The sequence below is a fragment of the Dermacentor silvarum genome, chromosome 11 (assembly GCF_013339745.2).
Source record: "Dermacentor silvarum isolate Dsil-2018 chromosome 11, BIME_Dsil_1.4, whole genome shotgun sequence".
Classification (NCBI taxonomy): domain Eukaryota; kingdom Metazoa; phylum Arthropoda; class Arachnida; order Ixodida; family Ixodidae; genus Dermacentor; species Dermacentor silvarum.
In genome coordinates, this window is record NC_051164.1 from 108,265,470 (window position 1) to 108,287,214 (window position 21,745).

The 21,745-nt window shown below is 45.4% G+C and overlaps 2 protein-coding genes across 2 annotated transcripts in view; one reads left to right on the forward strand and one right to left on the reverse strand.

Moving 5' to 3' along the window:
- Positions 1–19,631, reverse strand: part of LOC119433679 (lysosomal Pro-X carboxypeptidase) — an 82,605-nt gene extending 62,974 nt beyond the window's left edge. Inside the window, exons 1-9 of the mRNA XM_037700930.2 lie at positions 19,518–19,631; positions 14,320–14,457; positions 13,394–13,495; positions 12,284–12,465; positions 10,954–11,111; positions 9,243–9,412; positions 7,377–7,538; positions 2,895–3,082; positions 1,844–2,032 (exon numbers count right to left, since the gene is read on the reverse strand). Coding sequence (XP_037556858.2) covers positions 1,844–2,032; positions 2,895–3,082; positions 7,377–7,538; positions 9,243–9,412; positions 10,954–11,111; positions 12,284–12,465; positions 13,394–13,495; positions 14,320–14,457; positions 19,518–19,616 — 1,388 coding nt within the window. The 5' untranslated portion in view covers positions 19,617–19,631. The remainder of the gene's footprint in view (positions 1–1,843; positions 2,033–2,894; positions 3,083–7,376; positions 7,539–9,242; positions 9,413–10,953; positions 11,112–12,283; positions 12,466–13,393; positions 13,496–14,319; positions 14,458–19,517) is intronic.
- Positions 1–21,745, forward strand: part of LOC119433463 (F-actin-monooxygenase MICAL3-like) — a 417,931-nt gene that overhangs the window by 57,988 nt on the left and 338,198 nt on the right. The gene's annotated exons all lie outside the window — the stretch shown is intronic.

A 21,745-nucleotide genomic window follows, 5' to 3' on the forward strand; every position in this document is an offset into this window, starting at 1 on the left:
AGTTCTGCGCGTTGCTGGTGCTGCTGCATGTCCAAGTTTATACAGCTGATAAAACTACTATCCTTACTCCGTGTAGCTCTTTACTAATTTGCTACCGCAAAGATTTTTTCGTGCATGTTGACTTACTGGTTACAGGAACTGTGATCATTACTGGTTCTGTTGGGATCTGGTTCTGGGGTTCGTTGTTCGAAATCGGGCGTCATACAGAGGACTGCTTACCTACGCCTGCGGAGTGCGTAAAACGTGGTAGATGGTCTGCTCTATACTGGGGCATCGCACTAAGGTGAATAAGCAGACCCACGCCGTCTTCCGTCTCTATCACCGAGAGTTGCTTATTGAAAAAGAGATGAGGTCGGGAGGTTGAAGGAACCGAGAAACGGGTTTATTCCACATATTTGAACTGACTCCATGGTCATAGGAGCCCATTACAGTTCAGCAGTCTACATGACTGAATCAAAGCACACTCATGGCGGAGCACACTACATGCTTAAGCACTTGACATGTCTGAGCACACACCATACACAAACCCAAGATTTCCGAATTTAAGCAGCCGTTTTCACTAGGTCACTGGACGAGGAAATTCAATTATCTTATCGCGGCCAATTTGAATGGTCAATTTGAATGGTTCGCAGCACTCCGCCCACTTTGTCACTTCTTCTGACCGGACGCCGCCTCTGGTGTTGCACCTTCGTTCCCACGTATGACACAATGACGAGACAATCCGGAAGCAGCAGCCAACGCCGTTCTCACGTTCGGATTTTGGATTCTCTCAGCAATTAGCTGGCTCTCTGTGACGAACAGCTTGGGCTGATTGCAGCAATCGCGGTCACCCACGAAAATCGCCAAATGACAGCCGCTTGACAAATGCGCAGGCTTCGGCAGACGAGTTTCACAATGACGGAGACCTCAAGTTGCTTGAATAAAGGCTGATGACCACTTTAGAAAGGTGTCTGCATGATGGGATTTGGTCAACATTCCCGTGGGTGCCAACAGACGGCTGCAGCAACGTACATTTATGTAAATGTATGCGGGAGATTTGAATAATGCAAGAGAAGCTGCCGCCACAAAAGTATATCCGCACTAACTCTCCGTCCCTTCGTAATCCAAGAAACCGTCTTTTACTTTTGATGAGTTATCTTGATGTTGCTTCCAAAATGCCACATCCTTTCGTCCAGTGAACACCAATTTTGTGAGCTGCAACCAAGATTACGCGCTAGCCGAAAAATTGTTATCCACCGGTAGGTATCACGAAACTACAAAGGAGAGCCATACGGGTTTCTCGGAAACAAAGCTTCTTAGTTGAGGAAACATTCATCCTGGTATGAGATTCAAACCCGGCACCAAATGTCTTATTCGCGATTACAGTGCAATCTATTAACCTAGCATCAGTTTATATGCGTCTTGTGTGCACTGACATGTGTATACCATCGTCACATTGCGTCCGCATAACTAATAAACCTATGACCAATTGCACCAGCACGTTAAGAGCAAGCATTGCACCAAATTGAAAGCCAAGACAGACCTTCCAATGGCCTTCAACTTTCGGGTTCCATAAGCCGTCTCTCTTATCTTTAATGAAATCGATGTTCCTTTACACACGCCAAGCACTGGAGGGACGCCTGAGTAAACCCAGGAGTCGAAAGTAAGAGCTCTGTGTCGCGTTCACCTCATTCCTATGCATCTTCCTTAACTCGCTGCTGTATTCAATAGCATATCACACCGACTAACACGGTGTCAACGTTTGGTTCAGAAAAATGCTAGAGAGATGATAGTGCATCAAATGAACACGTGTATTTCAAATGAACGACAATGGGCTATAAGATGAACACGTCAGTTGCCGTAGGCCTCCCTGATCCACTTGGTGATGTATTCCGCCTCGACCTTCCTCGCATTGACGACGGACTCCGGGTCCGCTGGGTTCGACGCGCGCAAGTCTAGGTGGTGGGCCGCTCCTTCCATATATAACGCGATCAGGCTGTCCGAGATGGTGTTGAGAACGCCGCCCGCTGACCACGGGTCCAAGTCTCCATTGCTGCATATGCAATAATTAGAATAGACGCAATAATCAATAAGAAAATAAGACTTCGATAGCTATTAAGGACTTTCTTTTGACTATAAAAGCTTCTGGGAGTCGCCAACCATTTCAGACATGAGCTGATCTTGGGTGTTATTGGCATGCCTGTTAAATAAAGTGCACAGAAGAAGAATTATGTAGTAGTGGTATAGCAACATGTGGCTTGTGAAGGCTTCACCGGGTAGATAGTGTGCATAGTAAACACAATCAGGATTATTGACCTTATGCATGGGATGCATAGACTAAACATTAAGTGTTCTGTCCTGTGTTGCTATCTGCGTCCTGCATGCTTCCATCTATCAGAAGTAGTAATGTTGTTGTGAAAGCAAACAACAAAAGGTTTGTTGGTTTCACTAACGAGGTTTCACTGACCACACTCTCCCTTAGTGTCTTTTTGCTATTCATAGTGACGTTGTTCATTTGCAGTCAGCGATACTTCATTAACACACTGCGTGTCAATATTTTATGCCCTGTTGTAAGAGTCTCTCATTTCCCACTCACTACTTGCAGCGTAGCACTAAATTGTGTAATTCACAATACCTGTGGTTGTCATCTAGGCTATTTCCAAAATAATGTCACTGTCCCGCAGGCAGTTTCAGTTCTCGTTGAAGTCGATCAGCAATGAACTTATCGAGCACAGTCCAAGCTCAGAACACGGTTGATTACAACGAGAACGAAATGATGTGCGAAAGTGTGCTACAAAGTGAGTACGGCTGCGCGAGATTCGGTTAAGTGATATTTGCATGGACTCAAGCACGTTCGGAAATGTCCATGTGACACGGATATTACAGTTCGTTGCTTAAATGGCGACACTGCCAACCTGAATATGATGTTGGACGCCGCCGAAATGTTCCTGCCGCCGAACATGAGCGCAGCCTTGTACACGTCGGGCGTGACGTGGAAGTCTTTCTCGCACTGTTTCCGGACCTCGTTGAGGTCCCAGTCCTTCTTGTAGAACATGTCGTTGACGCCGTCACTGCACATCGGCATCACCATCTCGTTGCAGGACTGAAAACAGAGAGGTGAACAGGGAAAACAGCGTTCGCTCATTGCTACATTTGGCACCACACAAATTTAAGCACGCCATTGTTGTTTAAGGAAAACTGTGTCCTGCCCCGGTCTCTTTTTCGTTTAGCTAGATGTGCTTACGTTAGTTAGCTAGACCTGCTTACGTAACGGTGATTAAGTTAGAGTTAGGGTGGCGTTTTATTCTTTGTGTTTTGCTTAATTCATTCAATGTGTATAGAGCAAGCGTCATGCTCATTTATGCATTCATTTTGGGGAGTCAGCTAGAAAACAGCAAAATAGCCAACGACTACAGAGATATATTTAATTAAAGACTCGTAGAGAGGTCTGCCTAAGCTAATTTGTTATAGCCGACTAGCCAGCACAGGGCGAAAAGGGAAAGGGTCATGGACGAGTGACGATTCTGGGGTTTTGCGTGCCAAAAGCGCGATTTGATTATGAGGCACGCCATAGTCGGAGACTCTGCATTAATTTTGACTAACAGGGGATCTTTAACATGCCCCCGGTGCACAGAACACGGGCGTCTTTCGCATTTCACCTCCATCGAAATGCAGCAGCCGCGGCAGGAATTTGATCCCGCGACTTCGTGCTTAGCAACGCAACACCATAGCCGTTGAACCATTGTGGCAGGTACAAGGCTAAAACTAAAATATCTGTATTCCGAAACAAAATAGGTACCTCGATTGTGTTGTGATGCTATTTCTGATGCTAATGCCATTTTTGCGCTATTTGGGGCTCGTCAGTTGTCCGGGCGACGCTCCGCCCGCATTATCAATGGGATCAGCCGGTCGTGAAGAGTATGTGATAAGACTGGCAGATAATCGAGCGGAAGGCGTCACTACAACATAGCCACCACGGTCTAGTCAAGATTTCAACGAAACGTTCTCTCGTCAAGCGTCATAATGAAGAAATTGTTGCGGTCACTGACAAGGTGTAAAGCAAAGAAGTGACGTTTTGAGTCCGATACAGGTTCTTTGGTCCCTCTGGCGACAAGCAAGACTTGGAAGTATTTTCTGCCAATATGTGACGTAGCGCTAGAATAGAGTAGCAAATAAGCTGCCAGCATTCCTGTTGATAGTACTGAAGTTCTTTTGAATCAGGAGATATTACAGCAGCAGCAAAGTTGACGCATTCCTTTCTTTCACTATAAAGGCGGTGTTCTCCCAATCAGTCTGGTCATGGCTCTCAACGCGCTCGACGAGAGAGTTAAAATAGTTCATGTTCTTTTTTGGACGTTCCAATTGAGCAGCTTGACCCGTCGCGTCAATTTTGCGATTTTTGAAATCTAAGAACGACTGCTGGTACTATAAATGGGACCGATGGCAACTGACCCGCTATGTACCATGAGCTCACTATCACGCATATTGGCATAACAGGATTTCGACTGTCACCTGTTCGCCGCAGTGACTAAAAAACATTTATAGGCTCCAAAGCGTGTTTTCTTTCCTCTACACCTTTACTTGGTAACTAAGTCCTAGCCAACAACTTCTTAATGTTGTGTCGTAAACGCCAACTGCACCAAAAGTTTGGACCACGTAAAAAGCTTAATTCCTGGTAATGTAAATATACAACAGTCTTCAAGCAAAATTTTACCTTTGGAGTATGAATGGATTCGTGACAATGAGGTCCCACAAATAGACGTTTTAATAGCCAAACTTTAAAAAAAGAACCACCATTACCGCTCTCCGGAAATGACGCATATGACGCAATAAATTGAGAACCCAGCGCGTCTAAGAAAATTAGGCAATTACCAGCCCTGCAGTACTGCCAAGATTTTTTCATTGTATACCACTCATTCATATAATAAGAATGATGCTTGGGCGAGTTGGCTGAAATGCACACAGAACGACAGCGCGAATGACACAGGCAACACAGAGAAGAAGGCCGCGAAGCATGGCGCTGAACTAGCAACTAATCTATTCTGCGCTAAAGCTCCCCTTTCACTGTCACATATTATTATTTCATCAGTGAGTATTCTTCATCTGGTCATCTGTTTACCTTGTCATCGCTGATTGCATCGCGGCCTCGTGAGTGCGTGTTCGTGACTTTGCATACGCGTAGTGTACGAACTCTGTGGAGTGCTACTTGCCTTCGCCTGTTACAGCTATGTCTTCATCTCTGAATGTGACTATATCCTGTGGATTTTAGGCCATAGGGCGTTGTTCTTTTTTCAAGTATATATATATATACAGGGTGTTTCAGCGAACACTTTCAAAAATTCTTAAAGGTTGCCTGTGGCAGATAGCACAAATCCAGTTCATGAGCTGGTCTACTCGAAGAGGCGGACATTACTTGCACAAGAAATTGAAATGCATAATCGAATAATTAACAGAGATTCACTAATTAAGTGTTTAACTAATTACTTGATGGCCCATATTGCAATTTACAAATTGTAGTCGTATTCTTCGCAAGGCGGATCCACTTGGAACGAATTCTCGGGATGACACCAGTTTCGAGATAGTAATTCCCGAAGTTTCCGGAGAAATGCATTGGCGTTCCAGTTAGGTTCCTAACAAAACGTCGCTTTATGCATTGAAGCACAAAATTATCTGGAACGCCAATGCATTTCTCCGCAAGGTTCGCGAATTAACATCTCGAAAGTGGTGTCATCCTGAGAATTAATTCTAAGTGGATCCGCCTTGCGAACTCCAGGGCTACAATTTGTAAAATGCAATATGGGCCATCACATAATTAGTTAAAAACTTAATTAGTTAATTTTTGTTAATTAGCTGATTATGCATTTCAATTTTTTGTGCAAGTAATGTCCGCCTATTCGAGTAGACCACCTCATTAACTAGAATTAGGCTATCTGCCACAGCCAACCTTAAATAAATTTTGAAAGTGTTCGCTGAAACACCCTGTATATATATATATATATATATATATATATATATATATATATATAGTAAAAAAAACAGGGTCAATAAACCAATAAACCCTAGTTCTAACCAGTTATTGATGAGTCGCCTTCACTCAAAAAGTTCACGTTGACGTGACGCCTGCGGCAGTAAGGATGTTCCACATCCGCCGAGTGGTGGCGCCGGCTAGCACTCCCAAGGTTAGTTCGAGTAGATAAGTTTAATTGGTAAGAGCGTTACATTGCACGAGTAACGCGAAGAATAAGGTTCGTATCCCACCTGCGGCCAATTGTTTTTTCAACCGCTTTTCATTTCCATTTATTTATCATTTCTTTAATTCAATTAAAAACTAAGAAAAATTGGGAGGACGCTTAAGCTTCGCTTTTAAGAGTGCAACGCGATAGCATTCAAAGATCCCTGACTCCTACTCATGGTTCCCGACAACTGCAGCCGTAATGGAACGCTATGCACGTAGGCGAGCTTTCTGGTGGAAACGTGACATCTTGCGTGGGCCGATCCCGGAGACTGTGCACAACCGCGCCAAAGCAATTACATCATTTTCCGGTTTCTGCATTTCTTTCGCACTTTTAATCTTTCATTCTGAGAAGATTTAACATAAAAGGCATGCGCTGTGGATCTTTTGTTTTATGTCATTTGTTTGTGGATTGTCCTTCTCAAAATTCCGAGGAATAGCTTTGCCAATAATGCAAGACAAGATATTAGCAACATTAATGATAGAATGGTGTGGCATACCTAAACGTGGTTGGGGATGATTTTCTCGGCCGCAGCGCCAATGCCGACGCCAACGCCGGATTTTCTGTGACACGGGGACCTAAACGCTATCGCGTTAAAAGCTACGAACTATAATCTCCCAAATGCTGTCCTTGGTGTCATTGCTTGTCGGCTTCTTATATGATATTTATTAGACATATTCATTTTCATATGAATGAAGAGAACCTTTATCGGAACCCATGAAGATGCTCACCTAGTACAACATATAGGTGATGAGGGTGTGCCCCAAATTTCAATGAGGCATCAGTATTAAAATAGGATAAAGATCTGGTGAATATAGAACTCACAAAGGCGTTTTTTTTTCTAAGAAACAAACAAAAATACATCTATTAACTTACCATCAATCACGCGTTTTGACTGCGAGTGCGATGTCTTGGACACAAGGCTGTATTCTTGTTGGTTTTTGTCTTTTTCATTGCGTTCAATAAAGATTAGTTGCGAGTTCAGCGCCTCCTTTAACGGTCCTTCTACTCCGTAATGTGTGTGGTTTGCGCTGCCGTAAATTTATATAACCAATTTACCCAAAGTGAAATGTCGTTGCAGTCGGCTTTTAAATGTAATTTTTTTACGTTCTTGTACCCATTTAGTGAAGCTATCTGAGATGCGCAAAATATGAAACAGCTCACCTGATAGTTCCAGCCACCCATGTCCAAAGTTCCCGAACCCTTGGAGAGGTCGTTACACTGTGTCTGCCCCGTGTAATTTTGGAAGACGCTGATTGCCTGGTATATACCGTCCAACAGCGTGTCGTCGTTTTCAAACGTCGTGTTCAAGAACTTGCAGGCCTCCTGCGATTTTCGAAAAGATAACCTGATTATTTGTCGATGCTTCTGTCGTTAATTTATACACTCAAAACGTGATTTTGCTAAGTTATTACATGTGCTTTCTTTTCCTGTTTACTCTACTGAGAGCAAACAAATGTTCACCCTAATTAGTACTTGTAACAATCCGTGTCTCAGCAGAGTGTCGCTGTAGATTACTTAAATGTTCTTGAGCTTTTTTACTTTGATGCCCTTCCGTAGGCAGTCGTCATAAAACTTGTCTCGAAATGTTTTGCCTCTAACACGGTATTTTGCTGCGCTAGTTGATGCATACGGATTGGTTGAGCCGGCAGAGCGTCACACCGGGAACAACATAGTGAAAACAACTAAACCAGTGGGTAACAATAAAATGCCGTTGTTAGTCATTGCTGTTCTCGTTTTCAAGGAAACTTTGTCGTCAGCCAGCCATGTCGTTGTTTTCTTGATGTCGTCACTGTGTAACGTTATGCTGACCGAAGCAGTTCTGGATCTGTCTTTTTTTTTTGTTCTTCTTATAGCAACGCTTTATTAACGCGCCGATAATCAGGCCCGGCCTACAGCCACCAAGGATGGGACTAGCAATGCTTGACCTAGAGGTAAGCCGCAATCGAGCACGAACGACAACTCCAACACTTCCCCCCGCTCCTCGGAAACATTAACGTGCAGAAATTGTTAGCGCAATGCGCGTCCCAGTTTACTGGCGTAACAAGTAGTGCGGGAGTGCTACCAGTAGTAGCTTTCGGTTGAGCAAATGTTCTGAACTTCGACTGCCATATTAACTGAGCAGAGTATCGTTAACGTTTACTACTATATGGAAGGGGAAAATTGTCATCTACCTGCAGTGTAGCACGAAGCTGTAAGAAACATTCCACCTGTTCCACAGGTGGAATGCCCGCCTGCATTCGACCCTGTGAAAGTGTATGTACAGCGAATCTGTTGCCGACGTTAGACCACGTTATACAAGCACCACCATCACAAGCGACGAACGCCACGCGCGCACGCACGTGTGCGGAAGTGCAGCATAGATCCTCATTCTCCTAGGCCTTCTGCCAAGTGCAAGTGTGTTATTGAACTAATTGAATTTCTCAAATTGCGTCAAAAATTCGTAAGGTACGACTTACACATAAGCTGCAGACATGATAGCTTTGGATTATAATTCGGATACACGAGACTCACAGCATCGTCACGTGACGATATCGCCTGATGAAATAATCTCACGACGTGAACACGTCAAACGTGATGTCACGCGATGACGTCTTCATCAAGCGATGATGTCACCTGTTGACTTCATGTGATGCCTCTTGGAGGAGCACCACACTGTGCGCTCCCCGCTTCTTTGCACTGTCTGCGGGATCGGCCCACATTTTTGTGCGAGTACTGTCCACGCGGACACGAAAAATTCCAACCAACTAGAGGCTAACAGCTTCACTGTAAAACTGGCATCCACCTAGACATCATCCATGTTACGAAGCTATACAAAGAAAACCCGTACGGGTTTCTAAATAGAAAGCATCGCTATACAGCCATCCGCTTGGACTGTAGCTTCGTACTCTAGTCCTGGTGGTTGCCTACCTTCGCTTTCATGAAACTTCCCCCACATCGCAGGCTTCCGCACAAATTATTTCTCATGTTAATAAGTAATGCACACCTACCCCATATCCTTTGAATCAATACATAAACCGGCTGACTCACCCTGACTGGGTGACCGGGTACAGGAGCCAGAAAGCTGTTGTCGTACGGGTAGTTGACCATGGCAAGGTTCGTGTACACGTCAGTCATCCAATCCCGCAGATACGTGAAGTTCTTTGGCGTGTAGTTGCCGCAAATGTGGAAGCGTTCGCCGATGGCTTGAGCGCCTTGCGCTGTTCGTTGCGGGAAGAAAACGATGCGAAATGTAAATCGTCAAATGTTTCTGCCTCGAGAGCGCATGGCGAACCAATGTAGCAATCAAGGCCATTTCGATATAATCATAAAAGAATTTTTGACCATATCCGTAATGCTCTGTCCTATGAACCCGAGACCTTAAGTTTCGGTGGGGTGTTTTTGAACTACGAGCGTAAACATGCGCATCGCACACACTGTGGGAATCGATGTGAGCGAAGCTTTCAGTGCTGCTTGCTTTGGTTAACCATAATAACTGGCGATATTGACGGCGAATGTTTAGTTTCTTCAACGTTGAGTCGAGTGGTGAGTTGATGTTAAACGTTATCTTGCGTGCACCACTGCTGTTTGTCTGCGTACTACAACACAGTACACACAGGGAGACGTGGTTTCTTGAAGTTTTGTAGTGCGCCATTGTTCATAACGTCTGAGAGGGTTGAGCCTTGTCATTGTCTCACATGGCACATCGCGTCGTGGAAGAAGTGTTCAACTTTAATTGAATTATGGGGCTGTGCGTGCGAAAACCACAAGGGGATAATGAGGCACGCCGTATAGTGGCAGACTACGGATTAATTTTGACACGCTGGTGTTATTTAACGTGCAGTTAAATCAAAGTGTACGAGCGTTTATATATTTAGCTCCCGTCGAAATTCGGCTGCCACGGTTGAGATTGAACCCGCGAGCTCGGGCAATGCCATATCCGCAAGGCTACCACGGCGGTCACAGAGGGGTTGATTTGACGTGCGACCGCTTCCGTAGTGTCACCCAGACGCTATATACGGTGATTTATTGCGGCTTTGCGTCTGCACGCTCTGCGTGAGTTGTCCGCCTGACAAATTCGTATGGTGTCTTTTTTTTTTGAGAAATAGCGGGAACGTATCGTACCGTACCTTCAGTTTTCTCGCAATCGCTGTCTTATATATAGTACTACCGTTTCCTTGCCATCTTGCGTAACGTACCGTGTCGTTCTACCCATTCTCTGCCTCCTCTCTACCATTCTACCTACCTCCCCTCTGGACTAGAAAGGTAAACGCTGCAGTTCGTGCAATGCTTTTGCGGGGGGTCACGGATAATTACAGCTGTCAACAGCCACCCCCCCCCCCCCCCCCCCCCCCACTACGCGGCGTGCCAGACAGCCACAGCAGCAGCAGTGAAAACGTCGAAGAGGCAAAGCAAAATTCGATTTAAAGCTCGAACTGATTCTACGTAATGTAGACGCATGCCAATACTGTGCCTTTTTTTTTTTTTTTTTGATGGGGGGGGGGGGGGGTCTTCTGATACACTAAATACATTGCAAAGATCTCGTTGCTCGAAACGCAAGTTTACAGTGTTGTGCTTGGTCTTCAAAGAAATTATAGTGGCCGCAAACTTGCATTTTGCGCCACCGGACGTTGCCAGTATACGGCGGGCTCCGGGCCTTTTGAAGCGTTTCTTGTCCTTATGACTTATGTGATTGTGCTGGAGAGGGTACATTTTTTCTTTCTCTCTGCAAAATAATTACTTCTCTACTATCGAGGGTCACCTGTAGAAGACCTATTTTTGATGACGTCCCATGACTTTCTGATGGAATCAACACACAGCTCGGATTCCTTCCTGAAGGCTTTTGTGACGACAGCGTTCAGGGCCCCGCAGGGGGTGAGGCCTTGGAACTGTAGAATTGGAGCACTGGATGCCAGTGCTCTGTAAAGAAAAAGTGATGGACGTCGTGAGCTGAACGTGGTACCCAATGAGACATGCACAAGCGCGTAATTTATTTAATTTCGTTCACATTACATCCCAACGTTCGGCAAACACCCTCAAGTTGTTTACAACAGCATTTTGATATCATACAGGATTATATAAAACATTTCTTCTGCGCTCAGCTATTGGGAGAGATAGGGAAGCTAGCAAATGCGCACGAAATGAGAGAGCGTAACTAGCAATGGAACGAGAACTGATCGATGTAAATGTCAAGAAAAGAAGCATCGCCGTACGTATAGCAGATTCAATGCGAGTATACGATATTGTTGAGACATATTCTCGTCCTCTAAACACCATTTCTCATCACAAACGTCCCTCGTCTCTTTCAAATTAAATTGTAGTCTGTAACGTCCCTAAACTGCACAGTGGAATATGAGGGACGCCGTCGTGGAGGGCTCGAAATTTCGGCCACCTGTGTGTGTGTGTGTGTGTGTGTTGTTCCCGCACCTAACTGTAAGGACACGAGCATTTTTTGCATTTCGCTCCCATCTAAATGTGGCTGCCGCGGCTTGGGATGGAACCCGCGACCTTGTCGTGTTCGGCAGCAAAGAACGGCTTTTTCAAAAATCGACCGCTCGGCGACGAGTGGAGGAAAACGGCGCCTGCCGACTCAAGTTGCTCCCAAGTTGCTAACGCTCACTCAACGCGGTATGTCGCAAAGGTTTTACAGCGAAATTTGTATATGGCTAGGCGAAACGAAAAACCATTCACCACATGTTTCGATAAAGGTCTCCATTGGCTGCACCGTCAGTTACGTTGTTCTCTATGTCACACCCAAGCGCGCGCGCCATTGGAAGCGCCATTAGTGACGTCGTTCTCTGCGTCGTACCCAAGCACGCGCTCTGCCCGCAATGCCGCCTCCTCGGCTCGCCGTTGTCACATGCGTTCGATATCTCGAGTTAGCTCGGCGTCGTGGTTAGCAGCATCCGCCCGCCATTGGCGCTTGCGTGCCACTAGAAAAACAAATACGTTACCAATAATTGAGAAACGCTTCGATACAGTGTCGGGATTAACCCGCTGCTAAACACCGGGGTCGCACGTTTCAGCTTCGCTGGTTAACCATCTGTACGGAGCGCTTGGGCGGTGAATTTTTTTGTATATTACATACTCACGCAACCGTCACGTGTGGGTACTTCATTCGGAACCAGGCAGCCAGCATGCCACCGTAGGAACCTCCGAACGAAACCACTGGGCTGTCTCCGGCTCCAGGCAACGTCTCACGTATGTGCCGTAGGAAGTCCGCGTAGTCGGCCAATGCCTGCTCCACTGTGAGGTAGCCTAGATGGGCGGGACTCTGCCAAAGTAAAGCACCACTTCACAGCTGAAGGATGCACCGCCTTGCTGATAGCGCAAAATTATTCGCAATATGTCTATCAATCTGAGCATGCAATACATCAAAGGCAGCTAAGTTTCCATATTTCCCATGGAATCCCATGTTTCAATCCATGTCGGCTTAGGATGGGGAAGAGAAAACGTAGACTGCTTATTAGCAACAGTTAAATGACGCAGAACACACCACTGAGTGTAAAAGTTCACTTATTTTGCGGCTTTTATCTTCCGCGGCTGAGCAAACGCGAAACAGACGCAGTGGAAGCTGCGTCGATTCAGCGTCTGTTCCGAGCAACCAAAAGCACTGTCAAACGCTGCCGGACTACTTCGCGCGGTAACACATGTGCAGCATCCACGCGCCCGTAGCTTTACCTTCATTGCCACAGAAAGTTGTCCGCGAGTATAGCATTAAGGGTCTGCTTGCTGGCGGTTCTTGTGATGATTCATGATAAGCCCAGGCCCTGGTCACACGCCCGTTTCGGTGCGTCCAAGCAGGTGACATTGCTGGACAGCACCGTCAGCTTCCTCCGCTGCAGCCGCACAAACTCTATAGCTGACATTCAAGTGCTTCAGTAAGCTTAAAATTAACTTCGACCATCCCGTGTTCCTCAATGTGCAGCCAAAACTGAGCACGCGAGCATTTTTGCACTCGGCCCCCGTCAGAATGCGGCCGCCGCAAAAGGGGATCGAACTAGCCACCTTGCACGCTCGACAGAAGAATGCCAAGTCACTCAGCTACCGCGGCCACTTGTATCGATAAGTAATGATTTGAAACAACAGCGGAAAATGCTTCGACAGAATGACGGAAAGGCCGGTACAACGCTATACCGAAGCCCAGCCTGCTGGTACCCGGATCACAGATAAAGGGTCATGGTAAAGCAATAACCGCGTACCTCGAACGAATGCTCTCCGTACGGCATCGATTTACCGTAGTACCGATGCTCGGCGAAAATCAGCAGTGCTTTGAACTCTTGAGCCCACTCCCACATCAGCCCCTGGAAGAAAAAGAAAAGGAAAACATGGTAGTTACATGACGTATCAAGCAGAGTGTTAATATTAACAAGTACGTACCAGTGATAAGCCCGTTATCAATGTCATGCCAGCCCACACTGGTTTACAGAACACGAAACTCGTGCGCAAGAATCCGAAATTTGTCACTGCCTAAGTGAACACACCCGGATTCAGAGAGCCACTATGTGTTGCTGAGATAGAGAGGCCTGCATAGCGCACACCTTAATTTCTGGTATTATTCACTTATTGAGCTTCTGGAAATATTAGGCCATTATAAATTGAGTGGACTCAATGTACGACTTATTGCGAGCAACGATGTTCCAAAACTTGAGTGCACGACTTGTTCTCAGGGGTGATCCTCCTCTGGTGACCGCAACTGTGTCTTGAAAGCCGTAAACCTCACAAATTCCTTCAAATCATTAAATGATACTGTACCTAGAGCATTTAGGTGTTTTTGCCAACACAGGTAATGAATTCCTTAGTTAGTACCGTCTAATGTTCACGAGAGATTTAGGGTGAACAGAAAGGGGTCATGGCGGGTAAATATGTCATCTTCAAGCTGTCAAGCTGTTTCACTCTGCTATGTCCTTATCCAGAGCAGGGTATTACATTCGAACAAGTTGAGCGAAGCTTGAAACGAATTCTGATGGCATTCTTCTTTCCTGCCAGTCTTATTCCGCGCGAAAGCAGGAAGCATATGTGCCCCTTTTCTACTTCGGTACGGCAAACTTCTGGTTTCGCCGTACAGCAATGTAAAATGGGGCGCTTGCAGCAGACCTGTGTACGCTTTGTTTCTTTTGAAACTTACGGTATTGTTCGCGAACGTTGTGATGCTGGCCTCGCTTCCAGTGTAGAAAAATATGGGGCCTCCCTTCAGCCAGTACTGGTCGGCAAAGAGGTAGCGCATCTTGTAGGTGTCGTTGTTGGCGTAACCGAAGTGGTCCACCTGAAGATACAATGCACGTGACATTGGAGTCACCGTGATTGCAAACGTGCAATCGTGCAAACGTGCGATCGTGACAACTAGAGCAGTTGAAATGATCATGACCATTTCAAGCAGATCAGACTGTATTCCTTGATATGTGCCCGCATATTGTACAAACTGCTTATACTTTCTCATAAGTTCACTCCTGTACCATGAAACTTTATTAAATATAAAATGTACGTATGCGCGCAATAGCTTAAATACCGCTGCAAATGCCTTTGAATTATGCCTTTTTTTTTCTCCAGGGAAGGCCGTCTTTCTTAGTTGTGCAGCCTCATCCATGGCAAAAAGTGTTTGGTGTCACACATAAACATAAACAGTCTTGAGCATATCCAAAGGCAGGCTGTCCGGTTTGTGTACAACTAATTTTAAACCTTCGAATCTTCAACTTAACTAACGAGATCTAATGACATTTCGTTGCTCGAATTGCACTGAAAACAATTACGGATTGTATTTCTTTTCCAACTGCTCGATAACAAAACCAAACTCGAGCCCTCAATGTATATAAACCCACAATTAACGAAACCAACTCGTCACAATCACCAGAATGCTTCAACCCCCGATTTCGCCCGAAATAACACATTTAAATGCTCCTTTTTTCCCACGCATAATTGTTGACTTGAGTTGATTATAGGTCAAAAGCTTAATTAGATAACTTTGTGAGAATTGTATTCGCAACTTCGAACATTTGTTTGTGCTCACATGTTTTGTGTACTCTTTCATCTTTACTGCCCTCCCTGTATGCACCGAGTCCGCAGTATGTATAAAATAAATAAATAATTGTTTAATTCATAAACAAATATCTAAAACATCGCTTTTTCCTCTGTCCTTCTCTTGCGGTTGCACGCTGCAGGGCATATGTATGTGTTTAGTAGTAGTATGTGTTGCTTGGTTTCAGACCAGAAGATCCTTCTTCGTACTAACAGAGGATGGAATGACATCCCACCATCTAACCAACAAAGGTGTTCCGCAAAGCAGAGTGTTAAGCCCCACGCTCTTCAACATAGCACTGTTAGGCCTTGTTCGATCATTACCAAGGACGGTCCAGATATACATCTATGTAGATGATATCTGCATCTCGGCATCCGGCGTGAGACATCCGCAGATACGAGCGAGACTGTAGAAGGCGGTCACACAAATGTCGTCCTACCTGCATATGAAAGGCCTAGAACTATCCTCAGAAAAGTGACGATTAGTTGCATTTACACGCAAGTCAATGACTCCATATGTCATACGCAAAAATAGACAATTGTTCACGAAACAAAGCACCGCTTCCTTGGAGTCATCATCGACCGTGATTTGTCTTGGACGCGACATATTTCATATATGTAAAAGAGATTCACTGCAATAGTACATGTATTCAAATTTGCCGGCGGATTGGTGCGCATCTGTGCAATCGATGCTACAGCTGTACCATGCATTATTTATGGGCTTTTTAAGATATAGCCTGCCCGGGCTGGGAAGCACACTCCAGAGTATGCAAGCCCAAGGTCTACGGACGTGCCTCAGCCTCCCTAAGTGTGCATCCACAGCAGCCACAATCGCCATGGCGCGTGACCACCCTATCGCAACGTCATCATCATCATCATCAGCCTATATTTATGCTCACTGTAGGACGAAGGCCTTTCCCTGTGACCTCCAATTACCCCTGTCTTGCGCTAGCTGATTCCAGCTTCCGCCTGCAAATTTCCTAACTTCATCACCCCACCTATAGTTTTCTGCCGTCCTCGACTACGCTTCCCCTCTCTTGGTATCCATTCTGTAACTCTAATGGTGCACCGATTATCCATCATACGCATTACAAGGCCTGTCCAGCTCCATTTTTCCATTTTAATGTCAACTAGAATATCGTTTATCCTCGTTTGTTCTCCGATCCACACCGCCCTCTTCATGTCTCTTAGCATTAGGCCTAACATTTTTTCGTTCCATCGCTCTTTGTGCCGTCTTTAACTTATTCTCGAGCTTCTTTGTTAACCTCCAAGTTTCTGCCCCATATGTTAGTACCGGTAGAGTGCAATGATTGTACACTTCTTTTCAACGACAATGGTAAGCACCCAGTCAGGATTTGGCAATGCCTGCCGTATGCACTCCAATCCAATTTTATTCTTCTGTAAATTTGTTTCTCATGATTAGGGTCCCCTGTGAGTAATTGACCTAGATAAACGTACTCCTTTACAGACTCCAGAGACTGACTGGCGATCCTGAATTCTTGTTCCCTTGCCAGGCTATTTAACATTTGTCTTCTGCATATTAATCTTCAACCCCACTCTTATACTTTCTAGGTTAAGGTCCTCAATCATTTGCTGTAATTCATCCCCATTGTTGCTGAATAGGACAATGTCATCTGCAAACTGAAAGTTTTTGAGATATTCACCATTTATCCACACTCCTAAGCCTTCCCAGTCTAAGAGCTTGAATACTTCTTCTAAGCATGTAGTGAATAGCATTGGAGAGATTGTGTCTCCTTGCCTGACCCCTTTCTTGATAGGTATCTTTCTACTTAATTTTCTTGTGGAGAACCAAGGTTGCTGTGTAATCCTTGTAGATATTTGGCAAGATATTCGCGTATGCCTCCTGTACTCCTTCATTTCGCTCTACTCAACCAAATGAGTACTATCGACCAAAAAAGTTTACGGACCAATTAAGGTATCTGACAAAAAGCTTATTATCTCCGCAGCCTCAAAACGCAGCCTCGTATTCCCTTTTCCAGCCTCTGCTGGTATATGCGAACAACATTGTGATGTACGGTTTTACTGGCTACTTTTAAAGGCTGCTGGATATTTAGCGTTTCTGAGATCCCGTAGTCCATAAACTTTTTTGGTCGATAGTACATTGAAGTCGGCGATCTAAGAGTGCACATTCGACATGCCGCAAGGAGACCCTTTCACCATCTTGCTTGCCTGTAAACAACTAGGCCGCATATGAGTTTTACCAGTCGCCTGACTATTCATGGAACATCCCTACCATCAGATGAAGTCCGTGCAGCATGCATGGCCTTCGTTGCCACTGTGGTCTCTGCCTTCACCTCGAGTATGCCTTACCATTCCAGGCGGCAACAAAAAGGCACAAATGCCGTCAGCAGCATTGAAGCAGGCAGCATTATTGCTGCTGCATAAGGTCCGTGCACAGTGACCACTTACAAGTTTACTCGTGCACCGATGGGTCGGTCATGTATACTCCAGTTCAGAAGCTGCAGTATTTGTCCCAGCAAAATCTACAGAGATAAAATTCAGGACATCGCATTTGGCATCAACGACGGCTGTCGAACTTGCAGCTCTGCGTTGAGCAATTCCATTGATCTATCAGGAAACGTCCGAGAAATGGTCCATCTTCTGCGATTCCAAGGCCGCCCTTCAGAGTTTGCACTCTGCATTACGCCGTAGTCTCCACCAACAACTTGTCGCGGACACACGAGAAACTTATCATCGGGCAGTTGGCAAAGGACATGACATCGTATTTCAGTGACTGCCAAGTCATTGCGGTGTCCTTGGAAACGAGTAAGCAGACGCACCCGCCACATCTTCACATACCAGTGCCGATTGCGTCGCTACCACGATGTTAAGAACAGACGCAGCCGGAAAGCTCCGTGCACTTGCTCGCGAGCTTACGTTTGCCCAGAGGAATTCGGCAGACTCTAAAAACCAGCGCTTTTGTTCCCTGGATCCTGATCTGAATCTCCGCCTTCCACGTGGCTTACCACGACGGGAGGTAACTCTCATTTGTCGCTTATGGTTTGGAGTAGCTTTTACCAATGCGCGCTCCTACCTTATCGGAATGGCCACAAGTCCAGATTGTGAAGTTTGCTGGTGCAAAGAGACGATTCACCTTCTGCGTGATTGTCATCATTTTAGTACACAAAGAAAAGTCCTCAGCACTGCGCTCGACAAGATCGACATCCATCCCCTTACGGAAGCCAGAATTCTTGGACCCTGGTCGCAGCCGACGTCGGCACGAACTGCTTTAAAAGTACTAGTATGTTTTTTAAAAGTAATTCGACTCATGGCAAAACAATAGAATGTGCGAAGTCATGCATTCTTTGTTTAATTTTCTCTTGTTTTCTTATATTTTCTGCTCTTAACCCATCCCCCTGTGCAGAGTAGCCAGCCGGACACTTAACCTGGTTAACCTTTCTGCCTTTCGCCTCTGGCTTTCCTCCTCCTAGGGCAAAATGAAAAAAAAAATAAAGGGGGGGGGGGAGGGTAAAGGTGAGCGCTCATGCTGTAAGTTGCCACTCCCCTTTGCAATATGAGCCAAAACAAGAAAAGGCGATAGCAATTTTTCTGATATTAAGCAGTAGATATGCTGAATATAGCAGTAGATATGCTGAATTAATCAGTAGTAGATGCTGAACGTAATGCATAAGAAAATGAAAGATATGACTCCACTCTTGCGGAGAGAACTGATGAGTGGATTATGGATACATGTGTGATTGATAACCCATTAAGAAATGCTAGGTCTATTTAGTTCGGTAAATGAAGTTTTGTCATTTGTTTTCATCTCGGTCATCTTTAAAGACACGTAGAACCAACAGGTAAATTGTTTTACGTTGTGTTATCTCTACAACTGAGAACAAACCGCCTGATTCTTGAACACTACTTCAGAGGACGGGTGAACTGTTTCCTGTACAATGCTCTTAGAAGCACTGAGCGAGTTCAGAAGTTCGTTTAATGTAAAAAAACTGTCAAAATCACACAAAAATAAAAAATAAGAGATCTCGCTGAATCACCACGTACATGGCGCCACAGGAATGCACTCAAACCTCTCTCAGCGCTTTTTTTTTTTTTAAGACGACCTGACATAGAATGACGAATCTTAAAGAGCTGCTCTGCTAAGCAGTACAGCATAGCAGAACAGTTTATGATTAATAAAAAACAATTTGGCGTCGTAATTTTTTTCAAAACTGTTGCGATTATTTTAGGCGTTATGCTGGCGTGTAATGTTGCTGACGAAGCGCCGCAAAGGAATAAACGAATAAGTGGCGGCCAGCCCCAACCAATAAAGTAATGTTCGCGCCAACTCACCTTCGTCTCGAAGAATCGAACCTCGTAGACGTAATCCGCAGAAACAGAGGCCACGCAGACAACTGTCCGGAGCAAGATGATCAATGAAGACGCTTGCATAGTGCACCGTCGTACAGGGACGCTACTTCGGTTCAATATGAGGGCCAACACGAACCCCCAATGTCGCTCAATACAAGCGATGCGCCCCAACGTCTCCGCCAAAGTGGTCCCGCGACGAAAGGAAGTGGGCGCAGCTTCGGACTCTGGGTGAAGTAAATTTTTATTATGCCAATCTACCTTGTAAAACAGTATTTATTACTTGCACTAACACAACTTTCATGTATTTGACCCATTACTAGTCTCTTGCTATGGGTCTAGACAGATTTTGTGTATTTTTCTGTAATGTGAAAAGAAAAAATAAGTTGAATTGAATTGAATTGAAAGAGTGTCGTGGTATCAACCCGCAAGCTGTTTGGCGGCCCAGCAATGGACAACAATGGCCTCTCAACGACACTGATACGATGGCTGCGTGCGAATCGTCCGTGTCTCTCGTTTCGGCGCGGAAGCTAAAGATTACGGGCCCCGCCTGTACCATGTATCTCCCCGCTGTCGTTAAAACTGTGCAGTATTTTCAAAGCTAGAACTTCGCCACGGCCGATAAGGACAACAAGCTCGATGTCGCGCTGACATTGCACCACGTCGTAGACATCCCGAATTGATTTCTACACATCGTCTGCTCTATAGGGCACTCTCAGCAGACGACACGCCTGACCGCCAGAGGCACGACGAAGACGACATCGTACTTACAGGAGCAAGAACGTGTGCTTTGAACATTCGCAAAAACGCAGCGCAAGTGCTGTCGAAGCACGGTCGCAGAGCCCTGTCGACCTGCTCTAAACGCCACGAAACGCCGCGCACTGCACTGCTCAGCGACACATACCCCTACAGTTTGCCATCGGTAGCAACTCCTTCGGCTGCATAAGTGCCGCGCCGTCTCGAAGCACGTGAAATGCAAGCGTTGAATGGAATCATGCCAGATACACAACGTCACTCGACTTTTTCTCCGAATGCTTCTGTGAGACACAATGATTGCCGCGCGTGGTCAAACTCTTATTTTTCCGCATGAGTTCCGAACATATGCGATCGGGTCGATAGACCAATTTCCAGATCAGTCATGGGCCCCTGGTCATTCACATTGCTTCACGCGTAACGGTTTTTTTTTTCTTGTTTACATCGTGAACAGGCTTCAGTAAAGAAGGCCATAAGGAAGCGGAAGCAGAGGGCGCAGTGCGCGCAGCTTTCAGGTAATTAATTAAATGTTTGCTCCCAACATACAAATCGAATTTTCGAAACCCTATGTTACGTGTACTGGTATATAGTAATACAGACAAAGCCCACCGAAGCCGAGCCAAGGACAGCATAATTCGAGTGTGTTTGTTTGCCAAGTATACAGTAAGAAATGTTATGTGCTTGTAGTCGGATGGACTTGAATTGCTCAGCGGCGTATTGTCGTCTCTCTGTGCTTTCACTTCGCTTTTTCCCTTCACAGCAAATGTGAGCAAAATCGTAAAATAACCACGGTTGTTCTACTCTTTACAAGTAACGAAACACAGAAACAGAAGAACCTCTAAAATACTTCTTTAAAAGATAAATCAAACGTCTAAAGGAAGTCTGAGCTTAAACGTTATTTAGATGTACACTTAGTAAAACGTCATGTAGCTGTGCTAACGCCACGTTAATTTTCAAAGGAAGCTTTTGAAAACTTTTTAGACAATTGTATGTATTTGCAAATAAATTAGACGCCATTAAATGCAAATAATTTATACCAGAACCAACGACAATAGCCGTTTATGCAATCATAAAAAATGTCACAGTTTCGCCCTAAGGGCGAAGCAATGAATGCGATAGCAACACAGCAATGTCATACGAAGTAAGGTGAGCGGCTTTGGTAGCAACAACACGCAGAACTGTTGTCGACGCCATCGGCGTTTTGCCCGCGTTAGCTCAAAATGCGTGCGGCGTTGGTGACTGTTGCTGGAGCCTCTGATATAAATAGGCACTTGGTGCCGCAGCTAAACGTCGCCTCCCTTCCCTCCCCCTCCCCCACGGCCTCTCGCGCGTGCGAAGAAGGCGCGTTTGCTCTACATATATGGTGATTGTAAAGGAGAAAAGAGACGCCTACTTCTGCAGCCCTTAAGCGAGCACGGCGCAGAACGCGCGTTTGTTCTCCGCCGTGCGTTCACTCCCCG